This window comes from Phalacrocorax carbo, chromosome 3 (genome assembly GCF_963921805.1).
Source record: "Phalacrocorax carbo chromosome 3, bPhaCar2.1, whole genome shotgun sequence".
Lineage (NCBI taxonomy): Eukaryota > Metazoa > Chordata > Aves > Suliformes > Phalacrocoracidae > Phalacrocorax > Phalacrocorax carbo.
Genome location: NC_087515.1, coordinates 20,427,996 through 20,453,035, shown reverse-complemented (window position 1 = coordinate 20,453,035; position 25,040 = coordinate 20,427,996). Strand labels below are relative to the sequence as shown.

Below are 25,040 nucleotides of genomic sequence, written 5' to 3'. Positions count from 1 at the left end.
TTATCTCAAAGATGGGAAAAAAAAATTAATGTCAAGTTAAAGGAGTCCAAGACAGACCAGAACTATTCTATTAAATTAGGAACAACATCAGGCCATGGGCTGTAGTCTGGTCTTAAAACTCAGGAAAGGGCACGCCATTCAGAAGGTCAGACAAGTACATCCTCACAAGCTGGATCCTTAAGCACGTGCTGGAAAGAAAGAGAACTAGGACTGTTAAATCACTCGTAGAACCAGTACACTGAGAAAAGATGGCCAGAAATGTTTTTATTTTGCACAAGTATAGAACACCACAAATGCCTTTTGACACCTTTGAGCACAGTTCCTTAAACCCCAAGGTTCATCCAAGTGTGTTAATCAATGGTAACTGAACAAGCAATAATAAGACAGATCTAATAATGTTGCTCAAATAAATTAAAGCCAAATATTTCTGAACCATCAATAGTATTAGCAGATGCTCTTTTTTCAGTCTACTTTTGAAGCGATGTCATCACTAACTTAAAGATCACTTTTTTGCAACTAGGTACCCTTTTTAGACTCTCAACCAGAAGACAGGCAAACTGAATGGTTGTTTTTTTGAAGGGGAGCAGTAAATATGTCTGCTTGTGCAGTACTGACTAAAGACAGAGAGCAAATCTTGCACAGACAGAACAGATAAGAGATCTGTCTGACAGTCCACTGGAATTTCATTTGCTCTGCAGACAAAATAACAAGGTTGCTTGGAGGTAATCCAATAAACTATTCCAACAATTATTAACAGAAAGGATTCCAGAAATGTGGAAAAACTGCTAGACTAAAAAAAAAATAATAAAAAAAAAGCAAGGCTGAACGTTTCAATCTTTGTTCATTTTCAACACACTCATTAAATGCCTGAATCTCCAGAACCTTGCTGATATTACTTAACCTTTAAAATGAAGGCTCAGTCATAAAAAACCTTCTCATAAAACACGAATAAGATCCAATGTTATCCTCAATCGAGGAATATCGACATTAAGCACTTTAACTTCCACTCTTTCTCCAGGACCTAATCCCAGGCTTTTTCTCTTCTTCACTTTAGAAAGTTTTGCTTCTGTTATGTTTCGCACTGGAATCAAACCTGCTTTTCCCACACCAATATCAACAAATACTCCAAATGGCGTTGCATTTTCAACTTTTCCAGTCAGAACAGTACCAACACTTAAGTCTTCAAAGCACACTATGCTTCTCTTGAAGTCAGGTTTATCAAAATCTGTTATAAGAAACAAGAAACAAAAATAAGACACTGAAGAAAAAGCTTGCATTATTTTTTAAGGGTTGTTTCCATATGATTGTTTCTAATTAAGAAGTCATCCTAAGGTAGCTCTAAGGTCCCAAATAATGCTTCGTTATGTTTTTTAAAATAAAGACCCATCTGTGATAAACTGTTTTCTTGTATTTTATGGATCACTTTATGAGACAATGATTGATGGAGTAATAAATAAAGTGAACTCTGTGGTACAGAACTATCACATGGGGTTCAGAAGCATGAAGTATATTAGCTAGTGACTGAAAGATTCTTTAAATTTTCATGGAGCCAGCTAGAAAAGACTTGACGTGACTTGAGCTACATAAATTATACATAAAATTCTACTCTTATATAAATTTGTATACAGGAAGGTGAATACTCAGTCTTTTCACATACTACAGAGAAAAGTTGACAATGCACTGTTTTTAGGCTTTCTGTTCACCTGCAACATGACATCACACAATCAACTGCTTCTTTGCACTGACAACTCAGAAATCATACACGCATGATTGTAAGCAGGTAATATCCCGATATACTAAAGTTCACATTCTTCATTTAAGGGCACAGGAAGATTTTTTTAAACTCTTGTTACTTGCTTACTGCTTTCTACTCCTGCAGAAAACCTTTCTGAGCCACCTCAACAACTTCCTTTCCAACCTTTTCCTACTGCTGTTTTACCTTTTCCCAGATATTATAGGACTGAGATTTTCCATGCAGAGCATCACCAAAGCAGGATTGCAACCATTTTCCTATATTTGCCTTTGAGAAATAAAATACAGCCTGAACAAGCTCACAGCTAAAATGCACTGGAAATCAACCAGGCTGGGGATCAGACCCCAACTGAGTACACAAGCTCACAAATGTAGCAATAGGCTTTGAATGACATCAAATTTTCTACTGAAGAAATGTACCTAATTGCTCAAGTCCAAAAGGGTTAATCCTTTTGTAACATACTGGGTAGTGGCAGTTCAGTGAAAAAAGTAACTAAACAGGCATTCAGGGCAACAAGCACAAGAAGATTCAGAAGCATGACGGGATTCTTTTTAAAAGTTAGCAAATCTGTTTTGTCGTTGTGGTTTCCCCCCTCCCCCGGCAGATTCATTACAGTTACCTGATTAGCTTTCAACTTTAATGTTAAAAAGACAATTTCTTGCAAGAAATGTGTTGCAAGACCTTCGCTAGAAAAAGCATTTGTAAAATAGTATGATAAAAATACTCTCTTCTTTTTCTTTCCCCAAATAATTCTTCCCATTTTCCTTTGTACTAATATCATTCTGGGGAAAAAAACAACATAGAATTTCAATTACATTTAAGAAGATACATCGGAAAGCTGCCTGAGCCCTGAGCTGAAGCTGTTAGATGTGATGCATTTCCTCACTGATGGTCACAAGCAGGGTTGCAAAGACAATGAATTACAGCTATACAAGGCTACTAGGCCACCTGCTCCAGTCACAGAGTCTGTCTACAGTAATACAGAATGTACTGGATCAGCAGAATATTAATATTTCCACTGAAGATTCTCTTTTGCTTTTATATCTCCTAATATAAATATAGTCTACCCTATTGTAATTTAGATGTGAGACCACCAGAACAAATGGAGACATAGAAAATACATATTTTCAAGATCACTAGTGGGAAATATTTTGTTAAACAGCAGCATCACCAGATGTTTTACTTCATTGCTTACCTGATCTTTCTTCCCCTGCACCTCAAAATGTTCAGCACTACTGCAAAGTTTTAACCAGGGTGAGTCATGAGCCATGTGCTCCAATTACACTTGTCTTTAGGAACTAGTGCAGTAAAAGAGCAGAAGTACACACTACTACACTACTGCTCCACAGACCTTTATTACTACTGTTTCAGCTTGGTCTCAGCATTCCCTTATGTGACGGAGAACCAACACAGATCTAATCAGTAGAGAGTCAACATATTGAAACTATTTTGTTAACAGCCATCAACTCCCCTTCCTGAAAGTGGAGTTTTCAGGACAGCTGAAAATGCCATGATTTAAGACACGATTCACACTTCTTACCTACCAAGGTGGAAAGAAACATCTGACTATGATATAGCCCTTACCTTGTCTGAGAAGAGAAATGGAGTCATGTCAATGAAAATCCACTACTGACTTTAGAAGAAGTGCTGTTTAAAACTGGTATGCAGAACAAGCAAACTGAGATTACAACCTTCAAAACAGAGGTTTACCTGTTCGGATGTCAAAGCCTTCAGGCTGAGTCAGACCATCAATGATCAGCTGCAGTGTGTGCACTGTTGTATTTAGCCTTGTGGCTGTGCCTTCCAGTCCTTCCTTTTGAATTACTGCATTTACTTTTTGCTGCATATCTGATTTTCCTATGTCATTTGTGTTTCCTCCAATGAAAGATAAAAACCTGGGAAGTTCAAATCAAGATACAGAGAGAGATTTGTAACATCCTTCAGTGGGAACTGAACATTTGCTTTACTTGGGGGTTTTGCATTGGTGCGTGAACAAAACTTCCGGTAAAAAATACAAACAGTGAACAAACAGTTTCCCTGGTTCATATCTTCTCAACTCATTGCTGATCTGACAAAAACAAGGAAATTTTCAGTCCATCTGTATACATATATCTCCTGGAATAGGCTACAAAACTAGATGTAAAATTTCAACATGTACATCACTTCTCAGACCAAAGACTTAGGTCATGCTAAAACTAAATCTGGTTATGTCTGAAAGATTTATCTTACCATGAAAGTTCCCTAGAAATATGTGAGTTCTATAATACTGTCATTTTTATTGTCACTTTCATTCAAATTAAAATGAACGGCAATTCTATTAGATTAATACAAATAACCTTTAACCAAAAGAATTAAAAAACACTACATAAAGTATTTCTCTTGTCTAAGAACTTCATGGTTAAGAACAATTAGTTTTTCAGAAACTAAGGAATGATCAAGTCAAAGCAGTCACACAACACAAACACCTTCTTCCTCCTCTACTGTCATATATATACACACATTGCAGATTGAGACAAGTTTGGACTGACATCCAAAAAGGCTGAAAAGAAATACATTAAAAATAAATGTGTCTTGGTCTGGGATCTCTTTAAAAAAAATAATTAAAAAAACCCAACCCAAAATGCACTGAGATTTTTATTTCAGCATGTTGGCACATATGCTGAGAAGCACAGAGAATAGATGACAAAAATCCACATGCAGTAGTGATGCCTTAGACAATGTTTATTTATCACTGAATAAATGTCCTTATTTTACTAAACAACTTTAAAATGTAAAACAAGTCTTTAATGGATAAAAACCAATGAAAATGAGGATGCAGCTCATAGAAGCTGAGCTATGATATACTAAAGTCAATTTGTCCTTTTCTCTGTAGGCATTTCAGTTATCTGTCCTGCTACCCTGCTCTGCATCTCACCATGAATAAGCCTCTACCACTCTTCTTTATCATGTTCCTTATTGGTGGTTTTGCATGTTCTCCACCACAGCAGGCAAGTAGAATTATTGCCCGCCCTCCAGGGACCTTCCAAATTCCTAAAAAAGATCCCTCCTTCCTGTCCTTACCCTACTTCACAACAGGTGTAAAACTACAAGCCACCACAGAAATGCTGACCAGCAGGTTCATGCCCTGCACTTGGGAGTGGTGGGAGGCATTCCAGCTCCGTAAGAAAGCAAAAGCCCCCCCTATTCATCCTCCTTTCCCCCCTCAAAAATACATCCTGTGCTTTTATCAAAACCTGAGGCGAGTATGTCTTTTGGCAGGAGATACAGTGGGGGCTTCTTTATTTTGTTTTCTTTTTTTTAACCTGAGGAACCCAACTGACATTATTTCAGGTGGTGAGTGATAAAAAGTTTTATGCACTGAAATACAAAATTAAATTTCTTTTTGAGAAAATATAAATTGAAGGAACATAATGAAAGCAATGTCCAGCTTTCCGTAAATCACAAAATTAATCCTTGAGCAGAAGGGCAAATCTTCAATCAAAAATGTCCACTAATGTCGCCAAAAGGAGGACATCCATTAAAACTGGCTGTCACGACTTCCACTTTTTTACTGAATTCAAGTGCAAGCACAGTGATTTAAGTGTACTGTTAGCTCAAACACATTTATTTGCACTCAGTAGTGATAGATATAATTTTTGCATTAATTTTCTTAACAGATACAGATATTTCACGTGGCAATGTATGAAGAAAAAAAATCAATAAGGAACATCAGTGGATGATGCTGTTCTCAGGACTTACTGAATTTTGTTTTGATTGACTGCATTTCAACTTTTGACATCACTTTTTAAAGTAGTTTGAGGTGGTTTGGAAACAAAGTACATATCAAAACAGATGCAAAATTGTTTATAATATTAAATACAATTTTTGCCCATAAACTAACAATAAAACACTGCTGCTACTATTTTGTCTAATAAGAGCCTATATAAAAAAACCAGACCTTCCATGAAACCTCTGTTGGTCTCAAAAGAGCACTAAAAGTGGTTGCAATGATAATACTGAATGTGCGTATAGGTCCAGGCGAAGTGCTCTTCACAAAACTCCTCGGGGCTGCTGGCTGCTAACGTTGATGGACGGACAATGCCCCACCAGAGCGCTAGTGACAGGCGGCAGCTGCCCCAGCTTTGACTGACATGCCAGATGTAACATGACAACCCCAACCAGCCTCATGACTCAACCTTCTAAATAATGTATGCTTTACCGTGCACCCCTATAAACAAGTTTGCTGACATTCACGTACTTGGCTTTATTTCACTTCAAATGGAAATTCAGCTCGAGTGCCTCCAAGTAACACTTTTTCACCATTAGGATTTTGCAGAAGCACATTCAAATTTGTAAATTGATAACAGGGTGGGGTTTCACTGCTAGTAAGTGCGACCACACGGAACAGCCGCCAATGTATAACCCTCCCCCCCATGTTATGTACAAAATTGTCAAACGTGTGGATAATGCAATCAGAATGCACGGCGCTATGTGCAGGCTGCTGGAAGGAAAACCAGCCTGAAACAGGACACAACCCAGGTGCCTGAGCCCTCAATTACTAGTCATGAAAGTTATTTTGCCCCCCACTCCTTCCTCTCTCTCCCCCACCCTCCGGAAATCCCAGTGCAAGTATTTAACTGATATTAAAAAGGACTCCTCATCTAGGCTAGGGTGGTAGGTTTGGGCTCTATGTTATCAATTACAGTTGTTTGAATAACCTACGAACGTCATTACTGCTCAGAATAAAATTTTGGCTCCACCTGAAGATGAAGCTTAAACATGTGCCTAAGTCTAAGTACATGAGAAGTCCCACCAACCTCAGCAGAATTATTAACGTTCTAAAAATGAGGGTTTGGTTAAGAATAGTTCAGAATTACAAGGTATATTATAGGCAGAACAGAGCACTGTAACAAGGCCCGGCATGCTCCTACAAAAGAAACAGTCTTTAACAGAAACAATATATTTCTATTTTGGGAATTCTCATGTTTTTAGGTTAGGTTTTGGTAAAACCTATGTATTAAAATATTTCCAAATAAAAGCAATTTCTTAGTGACTACACATGTAGTTTTTAAAAATACTGTTGAACCTTGCTATATATTTAATGTATCATTTTCACTCAGATGAACATCACCTAAGGGCACTTAGAATAAAAAAAAATAAAATCAATATAAAGCACAAATCTCTGACCTAACCGTGGCACGTTATATTGATCATTTCTATTTTTAAATGTCATTGCTAAGAATGAAGTTAAATGGTTTTTTATTAAAAAAGCAACCCGACAACTTCCTTTGAGAGTTATCTCAAGGTCAGAAAAAAGGATATAGTTGGTAATAAGACTGGGATATGGCTACGGGGGGTGGGGGGGGGGGGAGAGGGGGAGGGAGGTTTCCCTTAATTTACATATTTTGATCTTTGTCATGTTAAACTATCTCACTACAATCTTTGAAGTATCTCACTTACCCAATTTGTAAATGACAGTTCCAGCTGCACAACATAAGAACATGAATGATCTGTGCAAAAATGAAAGCCCTTCAAGTATTTTCCTGGCTACATATATGAACTAAAGAACATATTGCAGTAGCTCAAGTGCTACGTTTATCTACCAGAAAGAGAAAACCTCAAGAAAAGTTAACAGAAATGGAAAAGATGGTTGGGTTTTTTTTTTTTCTGAAGTGAAGTCATTCTTTTAAGGTATATCATCCTTATTTCCTCAAATGTTGAGTGTCTGAGTGAATGGCAAACTTTCTGTTCAAGGCACATCAACTCGAATAAAAGCTGCCAGAGTCTTTGGAGAGTCAGAACAGAGCGAAATTTAGCTGGTTTAGAGACTTTGAGTTTTATGGTTTTCAGATTTAGAGGATACTTAGAAACCCCTGCAACCACCTTAGTTTTAAAAGCAATCTTTGCAGTCTTACACGACCTGCAGAGAATGGTCACGGCTAAATCACTGATGTTTTTATTTAATACGTAATTTCATCCATCTTACCCAGAGAAAGAAAGAAAAGTAGCATAAATGTAACAAATAAGCACATCATGTTCACTTAACATACACATCTGCACAAAATTATAGCACAGCCTTTGCAATGCTTAAAAGATAATGCAAATTTCAGTGGAATGCAAAAAGTCAGAAAAGAGTAAAACTATTATCAAGGGAAGTCTTCAGTAAAGTTTTTATGAAGTTACCTTAAACCTCCCAAAAAGCTTCTTAAAATGTGCAGGAGTTCTAAAGCTTTGCAAGGGTTTTAGTCACAGTCATTTCTGTTTTATGTAATCATTTCCAGCAACACGACTTAAGAGCTGGGAGTACTGGATTCATTACATTAAAGCAACATGATACGCTATTACATCTTGTCACACTGCACACATGAATTAATGGTAATGCAACATAATCACTCTGAAAACAAAACAACTTTGCTTTAGCATGCACTTTGTTAGGTAAAACGTACATTCATGACAGTAGCAAACTTAAAGTATGCAGACATGTATGTTTTAGTAATGCTTTGAAATGCAAAAGCATTATTTGTATAATGCAGACGTTGACAGTTCTTGTTCTCTCTAGTGATACAGATCCTCAATTTTCAACTACTGATGCCGACTATATATCAAACAATATGCATTAGTCTCTGTAATTAATTGCTGGACACAAAGTAACACTTTCAAATATATTTAAAACTACTTATATGGTTTAGCCAGATAAGGATATTTAACCAATATTTTTTCCTCAAATGGGTAAGTTATTATAGGTTATCTGACTGCATGCAGAAGACAAGAAAACACTCAGATAGTTTATGACATTTTGAACATATGAATCTAAGAAACAATAAGTTTCTAAATGAGAAAAGAAATTCAGACGTGGTTACACTGCAGCATAGCCACTTTGCTACCATACCATTAGGCATGCTGTTTTTAGCTGTTTTCATGACTACCAATATATCACATAACTGAAGCGTAACCTGAGATACAAAATAGTGAAACATGATTAGTTATCCACAAAGAATTAGAACTACAGTTAAAGGAGATAATTCCATTAAAAGTTCATTTTTTCCTTATTTTTTTTTTTTTAAATGCAACCAGTAGGAAGTTGTGTAAGTTTCAAAAATTTCAACAAATAAAAAAATACCACTTGATTTACGGGTCAAGTATTTATAGCGTAATTGGAAGATAATTCTGTGTTATTGCCAAGTTCTTCTAATCATTCTTGTTAACTGTGTATTTTAGATCACATAAAAGTTTTAAAATATCTTTATTGGATGGCAATTAGCAGCAAAAGCCTTTTCTGCTCTTCTATTTACTGACAATAACTTTCAAAATTACGTCCTTTAAAAATCCAGCTACTAAGTTAATAGTCAGACCTGGGAATGAACTAGCTTTCTTAAGTGATGCATATGAACTATTATTTATTAGGCTTAATGGCCCTAATTCTGCAAGTGTTTTCCTTAGCCATTTCCTATTTGAAATAGTAATTTGAAAAGCTTAACTTTTTTTTTAGGCTTTTTAAAAAGAAACTTAAAACTTAACTAAAAAGTATTATTTTGCACATTAAATAGCTTGAATACACACATGTGTGTGTACATGCAAGTACAGTCTTACTGAAGTGGACATTTCTGAAGTGGATGTTTCTGATGACTTTGTATTGAATTTAAGGAAGGGCACCCTACCACAGTAAAAACTCCTATCCTCTGTAAAATACTCACTCGTAGACTGCATTATTAAATGGAACACAACAATTTGTTTTCATTCCTCGAACACCTTACCAAGTAACTATTCCCCCCCAATTTTTATTCCCCTCAAGCATTGCCTCAGTTGCTCAGTGACAGCTAGGGGACCTGGAAAGAAGCAAGCCAGCCCAGCAGAGAGCTGGAAATGCCATCAGAGGATAAGCGTGCAGTTGCCTAAATTGCAGGAGAGGAAGACCTTTTTCTTTTGGTGGTCTCTCCCTAATTAACAGTTTTCCTTCTGCATTTTCTTTCATTGCAGTGCTTGCCTTCAAAGCTAGCAAGTACAGCTTTTCAGCACAGCAACTGAGATACTACAGATCAGCTGCAACTTCCACCCACATAAAGAGTAGCAGAAATACCAGAGATATTTAAAAAATTATCAATCCGTCTACAGTGGAATACAAGATGTTATCAACAGAAATGCTTTGCTGAGATGAGCAAATTCTAATGTTTTACTTTGGTGAAGAACAAGCAGATAAACGAGTGCTCTGCTGAATCCTCTCGAGATTTTGAAGTCCTTCTGGGGACATCAAGCAGCATTATCAATGCGCAGTGAAGGGTGAGGTATGGATCTTCACTGCAAGTCACTGCTCAGTACATCAAAAACTTCTCTTAAGGCATAATCAACCGCAGTGAGCAATACTGTCCTCTACCAAGCAAGGTCCTCCTGGGTAATTAGCCAAGGAAGAACCTCACCTGCATTATGTTAAGTCACAACTTTAGATCTTACTTAGAAATATTTTATCAATATTTATAAGTCAGACTGAAATACAACCTGTCTGCCAGACGCTGCAGTCTGCGAGCAGCAAATACACACTCTGGGTGCCAACCTTTGGCAAAGAGCATTTTTATGAGATTTAAGTAAAAATCAGTAAATGCTAAGATTCAGACATACGAGACCAACTGCACCCAGCAGACTGATACAAAGAAAGAACATTGTATTTCCTTTCCAGCATTTTGGTTTATAAGCATAACCTGGTTGTAACTTCTTGGGACTTCCCAAACATTTCCTTGGCTTTCCTACCAGTTCTTTTACAATATGTACCAAGAAATTGGATATGCGCTACATGTATTAATTGTATGTGGAAGATTTTGCCACTATAAACTGGTTTTCACATATAGACTTTTCAGAAACTTAAAACACAGCTCTGCTTTGCAGGAAAATACTCTGCCTAAAAAGTTTTTTATTTTAACTTTTAGGAAATTCTGATTCATAATATTTAGAGGTGTTTGTAAGCTTGATTGCTGCATGTGACAAAGCCAAGCTTTGACTGTGTGGAAACCATGAACAAAAATGTTTTGGTCATTTGCAGAGTGTGTTAAATCACCAGTAGGATGTTTTCCAATTATTTACAGAAATTGTACAGATTTTAAGTTAAGATGTTTAAATGCCATAAATCAATCATACCAGCACCATTTGTGCCACAGTAGTGAAGATTACATCAGTGTTTCCATTATAAAAACCCTATTTTTCAGGGCTTTCTAATTCAGCCATAAAAATTGGCTCCAGCCTAAATCTTGGCAACCAAAGTCACCACTTGGGAGCAATTCTTTTAACTTTTTTTTTTTTTTAAATGGATTGGCCTTTCAAGCTACAAAATAGTTCAGAAAAAGAAAATTAGTGGTTTCAAATTTTGGTGAACTTCTATCCCTCAAAAATATTGTTTTAAAAACTGATAATTTTGTATGTCATAAATCTGTAATGTGACTGCTGCTTTTGGGTAATTTGGATAGAAGCAGTGGCTAAAAATCACCAGCTTATTTTGTTTAAAAATAAATGTAATTTCCCATGAAAACTTTTAATCCAATAAAATTTTCACAAACAACCTTTTCATGGCAAGATGTGGTAGACATTGCATGAGGAAGCCTTTATGACTTTTATAGCTCATCTATTCAATTCTTTTTAATTTCTGTGTTAAAAAGTATGTAATACTGTATTTTGATGCCTTGAATCAAATCTGCCCATCTTCTTCAAGACAACAACTCTGCCCTTTGGTAGCACAGATCCACTTGTGAACTTGACATCATCCCTGACAAAGTTCTGTGTAAGCACAGAAAAAGAAGAAAATACTCTGAATGCAGCAAAACAAGAGAACTTTAAAATATATATTGTTTATAAAAACATGTATTAGATGCTGATTGTAACTCACTTCTAATAGTCTCAATTTTTCTCATGCACATTAAATAAGAATTTTCAATTAGGTTTTAAACCTAGTTTACTTCTAACATTCTAAAAAGACCTTCAGATGTTGGTAGATTTCAGTAAGACACCTCAAATCAACAGTATGAACATGATTTAATGTTCCGGCTTTCAGAAGCTTTCTCATGAACATAGGCTCAGCAAAAGGGAATTACAAGTTCAGTTTCATCCACTGCCTATCAAAGTCAGCAAAACTCATCAACAGCGCCAATAAGCATTGAACTGAATCCTCCATGCAGCCTGAATTCCTAGTAGAATTTTTTCTTATTTCACATTTAGACAGCAATATGGTTTGGAAAGATGTTTCCATAAGTTCTGAGAAATTTAACAGCTCATATGCTTTTTTTGAATAGCCATTTTAAATATATAATCATTGCTAAATTATAGCATTAGTTGCTTGAGGGGAGAATGTCTGGTTTATATTCAGCCTTATGTCATCAATGTCACTTTTTAATACTACACTTCTCAGCTTTTGTCACTTTGCTGCAGAGCTGTATTTTCTTTCTTCAAACAGGTATTTGCAATCAAAAAACATTAGAGATATTTGCCCCCTTCCCCACACCATCAAGACAGTGCACGTTAATAGCTTATGCTATAGATTGTATCATCTTTGTATTTAATGAGCTTTTAAGGGAACTATTGTTTGATCGCGTGAAAAAGAAAAATACTGTTGAACATAAAGTACATTCACAGAAAGGACAGAAAACACCTTGATGCTTTTTTCCCACATCAAACTACATGTACAGACACTAATAAATGTAAGAGGTAAGACAGCAGAGAAAAAGCCTGAAGAAAACAGAAGAGTGATTCAGTTAGTTACAGAGACAGATGCTATGCTTATTAGCGTTGGTGTTCCATTAGCAGATACTGTTATTGCGTTTTTATATTTGTTTGGATATCAACTGATATTCTTTTGCATTAAAAAAACCAAACCCTGTACAATACAATACCTATAACACACACTTTAGATCTAACACTTAATCTGAATATTCAGTCTAGGAAGGCAAAGTGTTTGGTGAGAAACAGAACAGACAATAGCACAGCTGGAGACTTAAAGGAATTGCATTAGCCAAAAAGAAATTACATAAGTAGCACTGGTCTATAGCCACGTCATACTTCTGCAATGGCTTTGCAGCTCCTGAAGTCCAGTGAGTTTTACCCTAAGCACGTTTTCTAAGAATCAGCAAGGTACCTTTAAGCAGCGTTGACTGTGCAATAGGTGGCAGCCTCTTGTCTGTATCATGCATAACCCTGAGACTCAAACCACTATCTTTTGGTTGAGATGTAAAACTTGTGGTTTGTTTTTTGCTGTTTGTTGTTTTTTTTTTTTAAAAAGTAGTGCTAATCCTGGGTTCCCAGCCAAATTGAAAATCACAGTTACATGATTTGTGATACCTGCTAAAATTGTCACCAGAATTTCAACTGTATGTGAATATCTGAGCTACCCTATGCAGTAATAATCCCACTCACCACTTTAAGATAGAAAAGCAATCTGTGCTGCTCTGAAACAGAATTACAATTCTTTATTTTCTGACCAACCTTTGTGCTTGTATTATATGTAGATAAATTCCTGTAGTATTCCACCATTAATGGGCTACACTTCTCTCTTCCCTGAAGCAATCTTTCCACATCAGCCTTTAAGTGAAGCTGGTAACACTGTGAACACTTTTACTGATTATTTTATTAGTGCACTAGTGCTGGAAAGCTAAATGGACTATTAACCAAATCCTGACTACTTGATATTTAAATTGAATGAAATACAATATTGAAAATCATCATTAATTTTGAATAACCAATTTTTTTTTGTTGTTTTAATTGATTCACTCTGAATAATCTCCGGTAGGGGTAGCCAAGCTTCCTCACCCAATAAGCCACCTACCAAATGTAAGATCATTAAGATCACAACTTTGCATAAGAACTAGTAACAAATGCTGATGACTAAGAAAAAAGGGAAATGGTCGTGGAAAAGAAGAAACCAAAGTTACCTACACGCTGCATTGAGTATGGGCTCTAGCAGGTAATTGCATGGTAGCCCCAGAATCAGGAACAAAGAAGAATGAACTGTGGCAGGGAGGGGATGGGAACAAAAGTGTACTGCATGCCTAGCAGAAGGAAAGTGCGCAGACTCATGCATAGGAAGTTGTATATGCAGTTATCTCCACTGGAGAGGGAGCAGAGGACACGCTGTAGGGAAGGTGTCCTAAAAATGCAAGGTCTTGTAAGACTTGTTTACATAAGAAACTCAAGCTTCATGAATTCAGAAATTCAGCATCTCTGAGGCTTAAAGATGGTTTTGTTTATTAAACAGGAAGCACAAGTCTGTTTCTCCAAGAATAATATTCTCAGAGTTCACAAGAATCCTAAAGCATCCAGCTACTGCTGAAGTTAGCTCCAGCACGTTTTAAGAGAAGAACCTGTTCACCACATAACACTTAAGAAAATAAATATGTGCTGGTTTATGGTAGGAGATAATGTTTTTTCAAGAGGACAAGCAGAGTCCAATTTCAACCAGGGCTGATGATTGAAAAGATCACAGCTTATACTAGCATTTACCAGCTGAGGTATCCCCTCACCAGAGGCACACATGGATTCCTAATTACTTTTTTCTGACCTACACAAAACCCATCCTCTTCTTTTAGCCTAAGGTCACTTAGTAAAACCACCACGGTGTTCATGTATTTGGGAACTTAATATATACATCTTAATTAGATCTCACAATATCAGCAGTTAATTTTAAAGGCTCATAATGACACATGCTCACATATGCCTGTGCACTCATGTGCACACTCAAACACACAAATAAACTCTGGTGGTCAAAATTCACCAAGCAGAAAGTTTGTTTGGCACATGCTGAACATAAGCAACAATGTAAAAGCACTTCTTGATGATGCAGAGGTGTTAAACTACCGCTGACTGAAAATTTGCATGGCATTTCAATTAGATTATTTCTAAGAACAAATAAAATTATGTTTTAGTTATGGCCTTTACATAATGTATGGGGACAAGGAATAAGAAAAAAATCAGGTTTTAGACATTTTTAAAACAAATTACTTGTCTCTACACTTTGTGAACCAGAAGTCCAAACTGGAGGTAATGTGTGGCATAAAGAGAGTCGGTGAACAGAAGGAAATTGAGACAAGTGGCCTCAATAAGGTGCAAAGCGGTGATACGAAGAAGACAGGGTCATGAGAGGAAGTCACGCAAAGTTTTCAAAATTCACTGATTTCCTCACTGAAAAACAATGAGAAAACCAAAAAACTAAAGAATAACACCAAAAACTTGCATGCACGTAAGAGGGAAAACACATCAATTAAAACCCTTCACTTGTAAAGAACTTCTGAGGCATACCTTTTTCTTGAAGAAAAGGGATAAAGCATCAAATTAATATAAATATTCCTGTCTCAGAAGGCTAAGCAAGCTGTTGTCAGAAAAAAATCAGTACTTCCATTTTAAAAATTGACAGCGTCAATGCTTCAAAAGCTTTCCCACTGCTTACCTCATTGCAATGGTGTAAGACTCTGGATGAATACAAGTTTGGTCCAAAGGATTGGGCTGTTGCGAGGCACATGGTGTTGGTTTGCTCTTCTTTTTACCCTGTGCACCTGCTTTAGTCAAAAGTGCATGACTTCCAAGTTCAGTTTTCTTACTACTGCCAGAAATCAAAAATGGACATGTCATTCTCAATGAACAAGATCCTAGCCCACTGCCCACACATGAAAAATGCAGATTTTTATATAATATTCATTCTTAAAAAAAAAAAAACAACCACCAACCAAACAAAAATTCCCAAACAAAACCATCAACTAAACCCAAGGAAAAAAAAAAATAACAAAAAACCTACAAACCCCTAAAAGGCCATTGTGGGTGAGTCTTAGCAATACAACTATAACATAAAAATATAACACATGAATGTATGCATAAATTATATCTACAATAGAAACAAACAGTGATAAGGGATTCTGTGCTTCATCAGAATTTCTTCATGATGACAAGATTATAAAGAAAACACTACAGAACCTACTATATCGCTTGCAATCTGGATAGCATCTTCTGTCTATAAAATGGGGACACTTGCATTTACATATTTGATAAGTATGAAAGTAGCCTCACAAGATCTTTAAATGTTGATTAATAGCCTGCATAATTTTAAATTTGAAAAGTCTATGAACAAAATTTCCTATTCATACCATCTTTAGGTAAGCAAATTGCATCTCAAGCATATATCCAGAACAAGGCAAGCATGTGAATGTTTAATTCCTTAAACCACATTTATTGATTTCCTGTACTTAAATTTCTGAAGAATTCTGCTCAAACATGGGCCAGGTCAAAATATGAAAAATTTCAAATCAAAAGAACTCAGACCAAGATTTGCTTAGAACAGAAAGAAGGTAATGTTAAATCTCCTACTATTTTGGAATTTATAAACCATTTTTGCCAAAGTATCTTTATACAGCTTTCCTTAAAACTTAGTGAATATATCACTGACTCCCAATCAGTTAGCTTGAATTAGCATTCGGATGGGAGTTTGTTGGTTTGTGGGTTTTGGTTTTTTTGGGTGATTTTTTTTTTTTTTTAATTGGCTGGATAACGAAAACACTCCGAAGTCTCAGAGACACCCATGGACAAGCTTGCCCACATTGGTAGCAGCACTTCAGAGAAGACAGGAGAGAAAGAGGTCTGTCTTTGTGGGTGAGGTATATTTACAGCTGGTACACTTCTTCCCTTAAAGTTTCCCTTAAGTAAAGAACAAAATACTCAGGATACGGTAAAGTCCCCAAATTACTCCTACTGGCAAAGGCTCCTTTCTTGCCTCTTTTTTTGTTTGTTTTTGTTTCCTAAATCACAAGTGGTTCCTGCTTTTTGCAGGACAAAAGAGAACGCACTAAAGGAGCCAGAACCAGCCCTCACACTTTGGGCTCTTCCTATGCATTGACTGACAGCAGAAATGCAGACATAACTTTTTCCATATCAACTTTAAAAATGACCATTATTTGCTAACTTCCAAGTAAAAAGCACAAAAACTGATTCACACAGCACTATATAGCCATCAGAATGATTAGAGAGGACAAAAATGAAACTTTCTCAAAGTGCGTTTCAAAAACGTTTGGTTTTGCCACCTGGACCCACAAGAAATGTTGTGGAGGTGATGGTGTTTGAGCTTTATTTTGGCTTCAAACTCCAAAGTTACAGCAGATTTCTCAGGTTATACAGTGTTCTCAAGTTTTATGGAACCTGACTAACATCAGAAGCATGCTCCAGCAAGAAAAAAAAATACAATGTTCTCTAAACATTTCACCAGTGAACTTCTGGAAAATAAAAAAAGGCATCAGCCTTTTTTCCTCTGTTGTGTTGTAGCGTTCACTAGAACAGATCTGTACAGCGTAAGGCCTATCGATCATCTACAGCCTTGAAAGCAATTTCTTTGGTCTTGTGGTGCTTACAGTGCGCACCATTTGGCCTGCAGCATGTGCCCCCTTGCCAGATGGGCAACCAATCTGTATACCTTCCACCCGGGCAGTAAGCCAGTCCTAATGTGCCTACCTCCTGCCTGGAAGTTACGCGTGTGCTGTTTGGCCAGCAGCAACTGGGAATATAGTATTGCTTCTGAGCATTGGGTTGGCTAAAAAATAGCATGGGCTTCCCAGGAAAATATTTATTGAGAAGAGTGAGCAGAAAAAGGGTGGGCACGGTGCTACCACTGTGCCCTTTCTTAGTTCTTTATGTTGGAAGGAGAAATGGGAAAGACAGGAGAAGAGATGTTGCCCTAGAAAGGGCATTTTCAGTTGTGGAGAAGAAGGATTTCAGGTGAAGAGGAGAAGCACTATGAATGGCTGCAAGAGGGAAAGGCTTGGTACAGATACAGGGAATGAGATGGCAGGTAAAAGGATGACCCAACTGTTGACAAGCTGGAGTTGGGGAAGGGCCTCTTACACATTTGAGATACAAGGCAGTCACATCACGCTTGCTAGACACAGGAGTATAACACAGAGCTTGTTCCAGACACCTTATCCAACTTTCTCTCTCCAGGTAATGGAATTTAAACTCTGAAAATCCACTCTAGTTTACTACCATTATGTTCTGCAGAATAATCTTCACCACTTTAAAATAAATTTACAAATCTCTAAAGTATGCATGAAACACAAGACTGTCAGGTTTTAATATCTCAGATCATGTCACTTCTGCATGCCAAATTTCTTCTACCAGTTCAGTGGCAGAATTTGTAATTAAACAAAATTACAGAAACCCTGACTTAGAGTACTAGGTTAATAAACCACGATTAATCAGTGGAAGACCTATGTTCAACTGCTGACTTAAAGAAGTTTATTTGTTAAGATACTGTCCTTCAGAGGGGAAAAGGCCTAAGATTCCTGAAATCTCAAGCCTAAATACAAAACAGAAAGGGAAGAAGTCTTCTCATATTATTTTGGATAATTTAGTCAAAATAGCCAACATCTCTATTACCTGCAAAAGTTCTTTATATATTCTTGATTGAATCTGATGAAGCCAGCGCACTGTTGGAAGGATTTGGGACCGAGACCTTTAACTTCCTTGAGCTGTTCTCTGTTTATAAATGGTCCATTCTTCTCTCGCCATTCAATTATATTTTTAGCCCTGTTAGCATTCAGTCCTGCAATGTGCCTAAGAGAAAAGTTTACAGACTACATTTATTACCACTGAACAGTCATTAATACCAATCCTACCCATTACCAGGACACATGTTACCGTAGAAAATCCAGTTTACAAACTTAAAAACAGCTAAGAAATTTGCTAATAGACTCCCAGGCCAAAGGCATCGTCTGAAAAAGGATCCCTTCTCTTAGTTCTGTGGAAGGAATCCACTCAAGTCAACAAAACTTGGTACAGCAACACAGTTCTGCACATACCTGACTAGTAAGCCAGGGACGCGTAATTTATGATCTGTTGGCTATTTCTGTAATGCCAATTCAATTTGTCATGTCTTATGGCCTGCCCCTAGCTGCCCTCTTCAGGAAACGACGTGGGAGGAGGGTTCAGGACAGATAAATTGTTCCTGTGAGAGCAGCCCCCTCTCAGCTATTCTCTTCCAATGGTACCGCAACACCTTGCCCCAACATGAAGGGCTGACGTCTGCTATCCAGCCTGGGAGCAGCTTGCCCTCTTCACGCAATTTAACAGATCCACACAGCTTGTTCCTTTTCTCTCAGCTGCTCTTGAGATAAAAGAGCAGCTGGGAACAGGCTGCATGAGTCCTTCTGAGGGCAGCTTGGATCTGGCAAAGAACTTACCTGTGAAGTGCAACTGCAGTTAGCCAGGTTCCTTCAGGAAGCAGTGAGTTTGCTGCACATTTTCTGTATGTACATGTGAGTACAGCTTTCTGTGTATGGAGTATGTTAATCATAGAAAGCGGGAAAAGAGCTGTGGTGGGCAGTTACTCCTGGCACTACAGAAGGAAATTTCACCCATCTGGCTCTATATATCAGATGCAATTGCTTTAACTAAATGGCAGCAGAGACCTGTGTGTGGAATGGCACAGTCTGATTCTAGAAAAAAAACCCATCAGCAAACCTGGCAATAATAGTCAAAAATCAGGAGGAAAAAAAATATTAAAAAAATATCTTTCCATTATTCTCATCCTCCAGAAAAAGTTTAAAAAAAAAAAATCCAAAGTTGGTGAAACCTCAGAAATAAATTGGAGAGAGACAACTTTAACCATAGACAAAATACTAGTCATCAGGAATGGAATTTTCTCAAAAACTTTCATAAAAACATTATAAAATCCAGCTTATTTACACTGACAAAGGAACATGACAGAGTTCACAGAATTTTCCACTGATGATCTCAAGTCTTTCAAATACAATACTCAGCAGTAATGCAATTATTTTAGCATTGTCACCCCTTCCACGAGTAATACGTGCCAACAAGTGTATTTGATGCATCAGAAAGCATGAGCAGAAAGCCCTTTCAGCTTTCTAGCTAGGGTGACAATTTCATACACCATACATCTGAGGGAAACTGAGACCCCATCTACACCAAACAGTAGAATTGAACTGCTTAAGATCAAATTAGGATCAAATTAGATCCAGAGCTCAACACAGCATGTGCATACAAGCATCATAATCCAGGTTAATTAGACCAAAGTAGTTAGCCAACGTGGTTACCACCTGTAACCATGACTGGACAGTGTTACTCCACATTCACAGTTTTGTGGAGACACAGCAGCACCTCAGCCTGGTGCCCTCTGCTGAACTGAACAATATAGTTGAACCCTGCAGAAGGCTGACAGTGCTCACGCACTGCACTTGCTTAGGAAGGGTTTTATTCATGAATGAAAGCTGGTCAGCCTCATTTACCAATAAGTACTGCTTTCTTTCTCTCTAATAGCTGATCTAAGTCTGAAAGAGAGTAGGACAGAAGATACATCAGAAGTCAGGCTAAGAATTAGATACACGCACAAAAAAGAATATGGAAGACAAAGTGGAAAAACCAAAAAGAATAGACAGCCTCTTCAAGGTATGGAAATAAATTTTCAAGAAAATAAGGGGTTAAAAAATTTAAGAGAGCTAGCAAGGATACATTTTTCTTAACTTTGATACCTAATATATTTGTCACTACCTAGATTATGGACATTCTTTTTCTTTCCCTCCTACTACAGGGGATGACAGCAACACTTAGCTCTCTGAGAGGCTGCTGAGCTAAATGATTCTCAGTTCTACATAGTCAAAAGAGAGAATGAGGCTTTAATTTCTAACCAAGAGAAATAAAACCCGGAACATTTTCCATGTAAATATGGCATATGGCATAATTACTTAAAAAAAAAAGTCAGTAAAAGGGATAAATTTTTCAGCAGTTTCACCTTAAATCTTTCCTTTTCTCCTTTCCTCACCCAACTTTTACAACCTGTTCCACTTAACAGTAGCTATAAAAATACCTTCTAAGAGAAAAACATTCGAAAAGTCCCTTTCTCAGTGTAAAAATGCAAATTAATTATATCAAGTTTTTCTAAAATTGCAGTGTTGATTCGAAGTTTTTAAATATCTGTTTATCTCCAAAGAATAGTTTTAACTGGAGAATCACACATATCCTTAAAAACCGACTCTTAATGATGCAGTGAAATACTGTCTTAACATGTCATTTTCATGTAATTGGCAGTTTAACACAAGAGCCATTTGCTCCAGCTGAGCTTGAGTCAGATGGCAGACTAAACAGAGACTCTGTGATCCAGAGCCATGTAATTACTGGAATAGGAAAATATTTGACTCACCTTAATAGTATTTCTGAGCAGATGTTAATATCAACTCCTACAAAGCTGACACACTCTTCAACCACACTGTCCAGAGTTGCTTTGAGCAAAGTCTGTGAAACATCATGCTGAGAAACAAAAATGGAGATATCGGGTTACTGAAATATCAAAGTGTGCATAGATAAGAACTGCAAACAATGCGAACATTAATAAAATAGTTGCTGGCACTTATCAATATCTTATGTGAGGGTACAAGTTAAACAAATTGCAGAAGGTATTTTTTAAGAGGGCTCCAGTACCTCTTTGCAACAACTTTGTCACGATACAAATCCCCAAAATAACACTTTCCACATTATTTTTGTTTGTTTAATAACTTTCCCCGCATCATGTAAAAAGAAGACTACATTAAACGCAATGCTTACTCAAAAGAAGTAATGCTTCTGTTCATCCACTATGACTCTAATCTGACATTTATTTACTTGTAGCATCAGTTCATTTAAAAAAAGAAAATATTTTTAAAATAAGGAGAGAAGTTCACAAGTGCTTTACTTTTGCACCTACACACAAAAATGTTTCCAAAGTTGTCCTATTTATGCGCGTCACACTACAGTACAGTTGTTATTTACTAAGAGAACAAGCCAGGTATTGTATGAGGGTGGGCAATACATAAGGTACCTATCAGCCCTGCAGCAACAAAATGTTTCAGATTTTGAACAGATATTTCTGGGAAGATTGGCAGGTCCTTGACCAAAGCTTCACTAATGGAAATTCTTCCAGGTTTTCCATTATTGTTCATAGTGTTTCCCCTTCCCATCCCACCCCCCCAAAGAAAATCAGTCACACTTGTCAAAGATAAAAGTTCTGAAGCTCTAAGATTTCTTTTCCTCCACAATGTAGGCATACTTCAATCTATAACTTTTAGTTTCCCACACAAGCCCATCAGTGCTTAGAAGTCTGACCTGGAGGGAGAAGCCTCTCTAAATGCAGGAGCTAATTCAATCACTATGTTGGCTTAGCTTCAGGGCTCCTATACATCACTCATGTAAATCTGGGTTGATCTGTTGTGGTTTCATGATGCATTCATTTAGGACACCAAGCTGGATCCAAGCCAAGACACCAAACACTTCATTCACTACTTTGTTCTACCGTCTAAGCCATTCAGAACTTTTAAAGATTTCATAGTTAAATTTAACACACCAACAGCATCAATCCCAATCTACTAATATTGGTGGTTCATCAAGTAGTGGTTAATAACTGGAACAACCATAAAACTTACGGTATATTTCATCGCCCCCTCCTTTTAGATAATGATGATGTTATGTATTTTCACAATGCGATAAGTAATAAAGTTACTTACAAAGAGGAAGCACAAATTTTGGCAGTATTACTCCCATATGAAGTTAGCATGCAAAAAGCCATGTACATGCATAAGTATTTGCATTTGCACACAGTCTTGGCCTTACAACCACAAAGCTTACTTGTACACTTTGCAGATCAACTGTCAGTTTCTACTTACTAATGCGTTGCTACTACAACACAACGGCTTCTTTCCTGAATAAAGAGATACAAACAAAAACACACACCCTAATAAGAAGTCTTATGTTTTTATTTTTCTAACTTACTGAAGATGCAGCTTCTCTTAGTGAGGATGTTCTATATATTCCCTCCTCCTGCCATCAGCCAGGTATGCACTAGAGCTAGAGGCTTCTAGCTCTCACACATGCTCATGCAGAGATGCATGTATATAACATAGTACAAGAACCAGAATAAAACTGTTCAGAAACAACACCCAGTTTCTCCTTTTTGCCAAGTACAGCTGCCAAATACCAGGCTAGATTTTCCATGACGAACCACAAATTAAAAATTCAATAAGGTAAAGACAGTAATTTAATAATTGTTTTCATTGTGATGGAGGAAGGCAAAAGGAGAAAAAAAATGCAGAATACTCAAAATTTCTGTCTGCTTTTAGGAAAGGCTACTGACTCCGAGGTACTTGGAAGTTGATTGTCATGTAGTTTCACCAGTTCCATTAACTGTTGCAGTTCTTGACCACCTCTAAAAAAAGCATGGTCTAAAATAACTACTCCAAAGATGAAGTAGGGTCTGTGGCAGAGATTGGGGTGGGGTAGACTGCTGTTTGAGTCTCATTCTTAAGATGGTGATCATTCTTCAGAAGGAATAACATGCAGTTAATGGGATTCAAAACCAAGACATGTCATCATCTCTACAATGCCTTATAGCATAGGGTGTAGGCAAAGAAGGTAATCCATAGATTTGGCCTAGTCTTTCTAAGCAGCTCTTCGGATGAGACGCGAGCCAGGAGGAGCTTTATTTCCAGTCTGCTGAAAGTGAACTTATACAGCAATTCAGCCAACTCTCCTCCCCCCAAACCCAGGAAAGGATGCATCACCATCAAAAGCAGAGAGTCCTGAAATACCTCTGCCAGCGGAAGAACGAACAGTGCTCACAGATCCTCAGTTTCAAATCCAAAGTTGGCATTTATCTGATTTGTGGGATCAATTGCCTGTGTAAAATTCAGGTGACAAAATACACACGGTTTGGAAAAGTTGTGATATTCAGCTGGGTTTGGTTTTTTTTTTTTTCTTTATTTTTTCTTTTGCCAGGAAGACAAGGAGTTATTAGCTGTCTCAAAGATGATTTGAATCTTTTAACTTTATTGCTGCTTGGCAGTCACCATTAAAAAAAAAACAACAAGACATGCACAAGTTGTTCTTTATTACTCCAACAGATAACAGTCATACCACTTTGAATGGACATTGCGGCAGGATTGTGAAGGTATGGATAAAGGAAAAGTGAATGGGTAGATCTGACAGAACAGGATAAGCATAAGAGAGCATGGCTAAAAGAATCCCTAGGCTACCCATACCTCACAGAAGAGACATTAAGCTAGTAAACGTTAAAAGCTGCAAACATGAGGAAAACCTTCCAGACGGCAAATCTGCCTCCAAGATGCAGCTACTGACCATCACATCCTTTTGCTATGATGAAGAAATTACTACATCCTTTTTACATTGGTACAAAACACAGAGAACTGTTAAGAGTGTAGTTTATAAAAAGTAGTTAATGAAAAACATTATCCCAATATCATCATCAAGACTTCCTATTTATATGTACTATTTATATGCACTGCGGTGGTATCAGTTTATTCAGACAGTACTAGAAGCACACATACTCCATGCTACTCACTTTCTACAACAGATCTGTAAAGACAGGAATCCCTCTCAACTGTTGCATCAAGAACATCAAAATAAAACGTGTGCAAATAAAGCCCAAGTGCAATATCCAAGGCTACTTTTAAAGGGTGCTTATGCAGAATTTTATGCTGCACAGGCCCAACAACCCCTCCACACACCAGCACAGTATATTGTTGCATCAGCTGTTCCCCTGCAAATCCTTTTAAATAAAACATTTTCATATTAACACTAACTCTGAATGCACCCCTATGCAAGAGGGTGTCCCTGCTAAAACTGTAAAATACTGTCCTTTTTTAAAAATCCAAATACCCTTATACTCTTAATTATTAACTGTCTATCTGTGGAACAAATACCACAACTGCTCCCACAACTCCCCTTACAAAACCAGAAGAAACTAGCTGCCTCAGCCAGCTGAACCATTTGTACCAGGAGCTTCCTCGGAGTCAAGCTCAAAAGGTGCCCCGACAGCTATACCTAACAAGTTGGGAGCACGCCCTTTGGTGCAATTTTCAAACATCATCTTGAATTTACCACCCAAATAAATCACTGAGGTTTTATTAAATTGATACTCAGAAATGACAACCATTAAAATATTCACTGCTGGAATAGTAGATTTGGAGCAGAAGACTTCATTTTGTATGATAATCTCCAAGCAATAAAAAGGATTGATACCCCCAATTTATGGAAACTAAGGCCAGTAGAAACACAGGACTTGCCACAAACTGCAGGATGCCCAGTGCAAATTTATAAACTTTCATTTATCATTGCTCTTCAGAAAACAAAGCCACCTTGCTTCACAGACAGCATTAGGAAGTATTTAAACATCTGGTTGGTTTGAGCTTTTTTGTGGGGAAGACTACAGAAATTAATCTGCCCTTAGAAATATCAGGCACTGTAACCATATTATAGTATTTGTTTTCTAAGGAATTATCAAGTAAGCCAGGGAACAGGATAC

At 37.2% G+C, this 25,040-nt stretch overlaps 1 protein-coding gene across 4 annotated transcripts in view; it reads right to left on the bottom strand.

The window, feature by feature from the left end:
- Nucleotides 1-244: 244 nt before the first annotated feature.
- Nucleotides 245-25,040, bottom strand: part of SRBD1 (S1 RNA binding domain 1) — a 132,357-nt gene continuing 107,561 nt past the window's right edge. For 3 of the 4 annotated variants that reach the window (XM_064446072.1, XM_064446074.1, XM_064446073.1), the window contains exons 19-23: nt 20,892-20,998; nt 18,113-18,289; nt 15,147-15,299; nt 3,464-3,648; nt 245-1,225 (exon numbers count right to left, since the gene is read on the bottom strand). In XM_064446072.1, coding sequence (XP_064302142.1) covers nt 936-1,225; nt 3,464-3,648; nt 15,147-15,299; nt 18,113-18,289; nt 20,892-20,998 — 912 coding nt within the window. In that variant the 3' untranslated portion in view covers nt 245-935. The remainder of the gene's footprint in view (nt 1,226-3,463; nt 3,649-15,146; nt 15,300-18,112; nt 18,290-20,891; nt 20,999-25,040) is intronic. The other variant, XM_064446076.1, reaches the window with a different exon arrangement.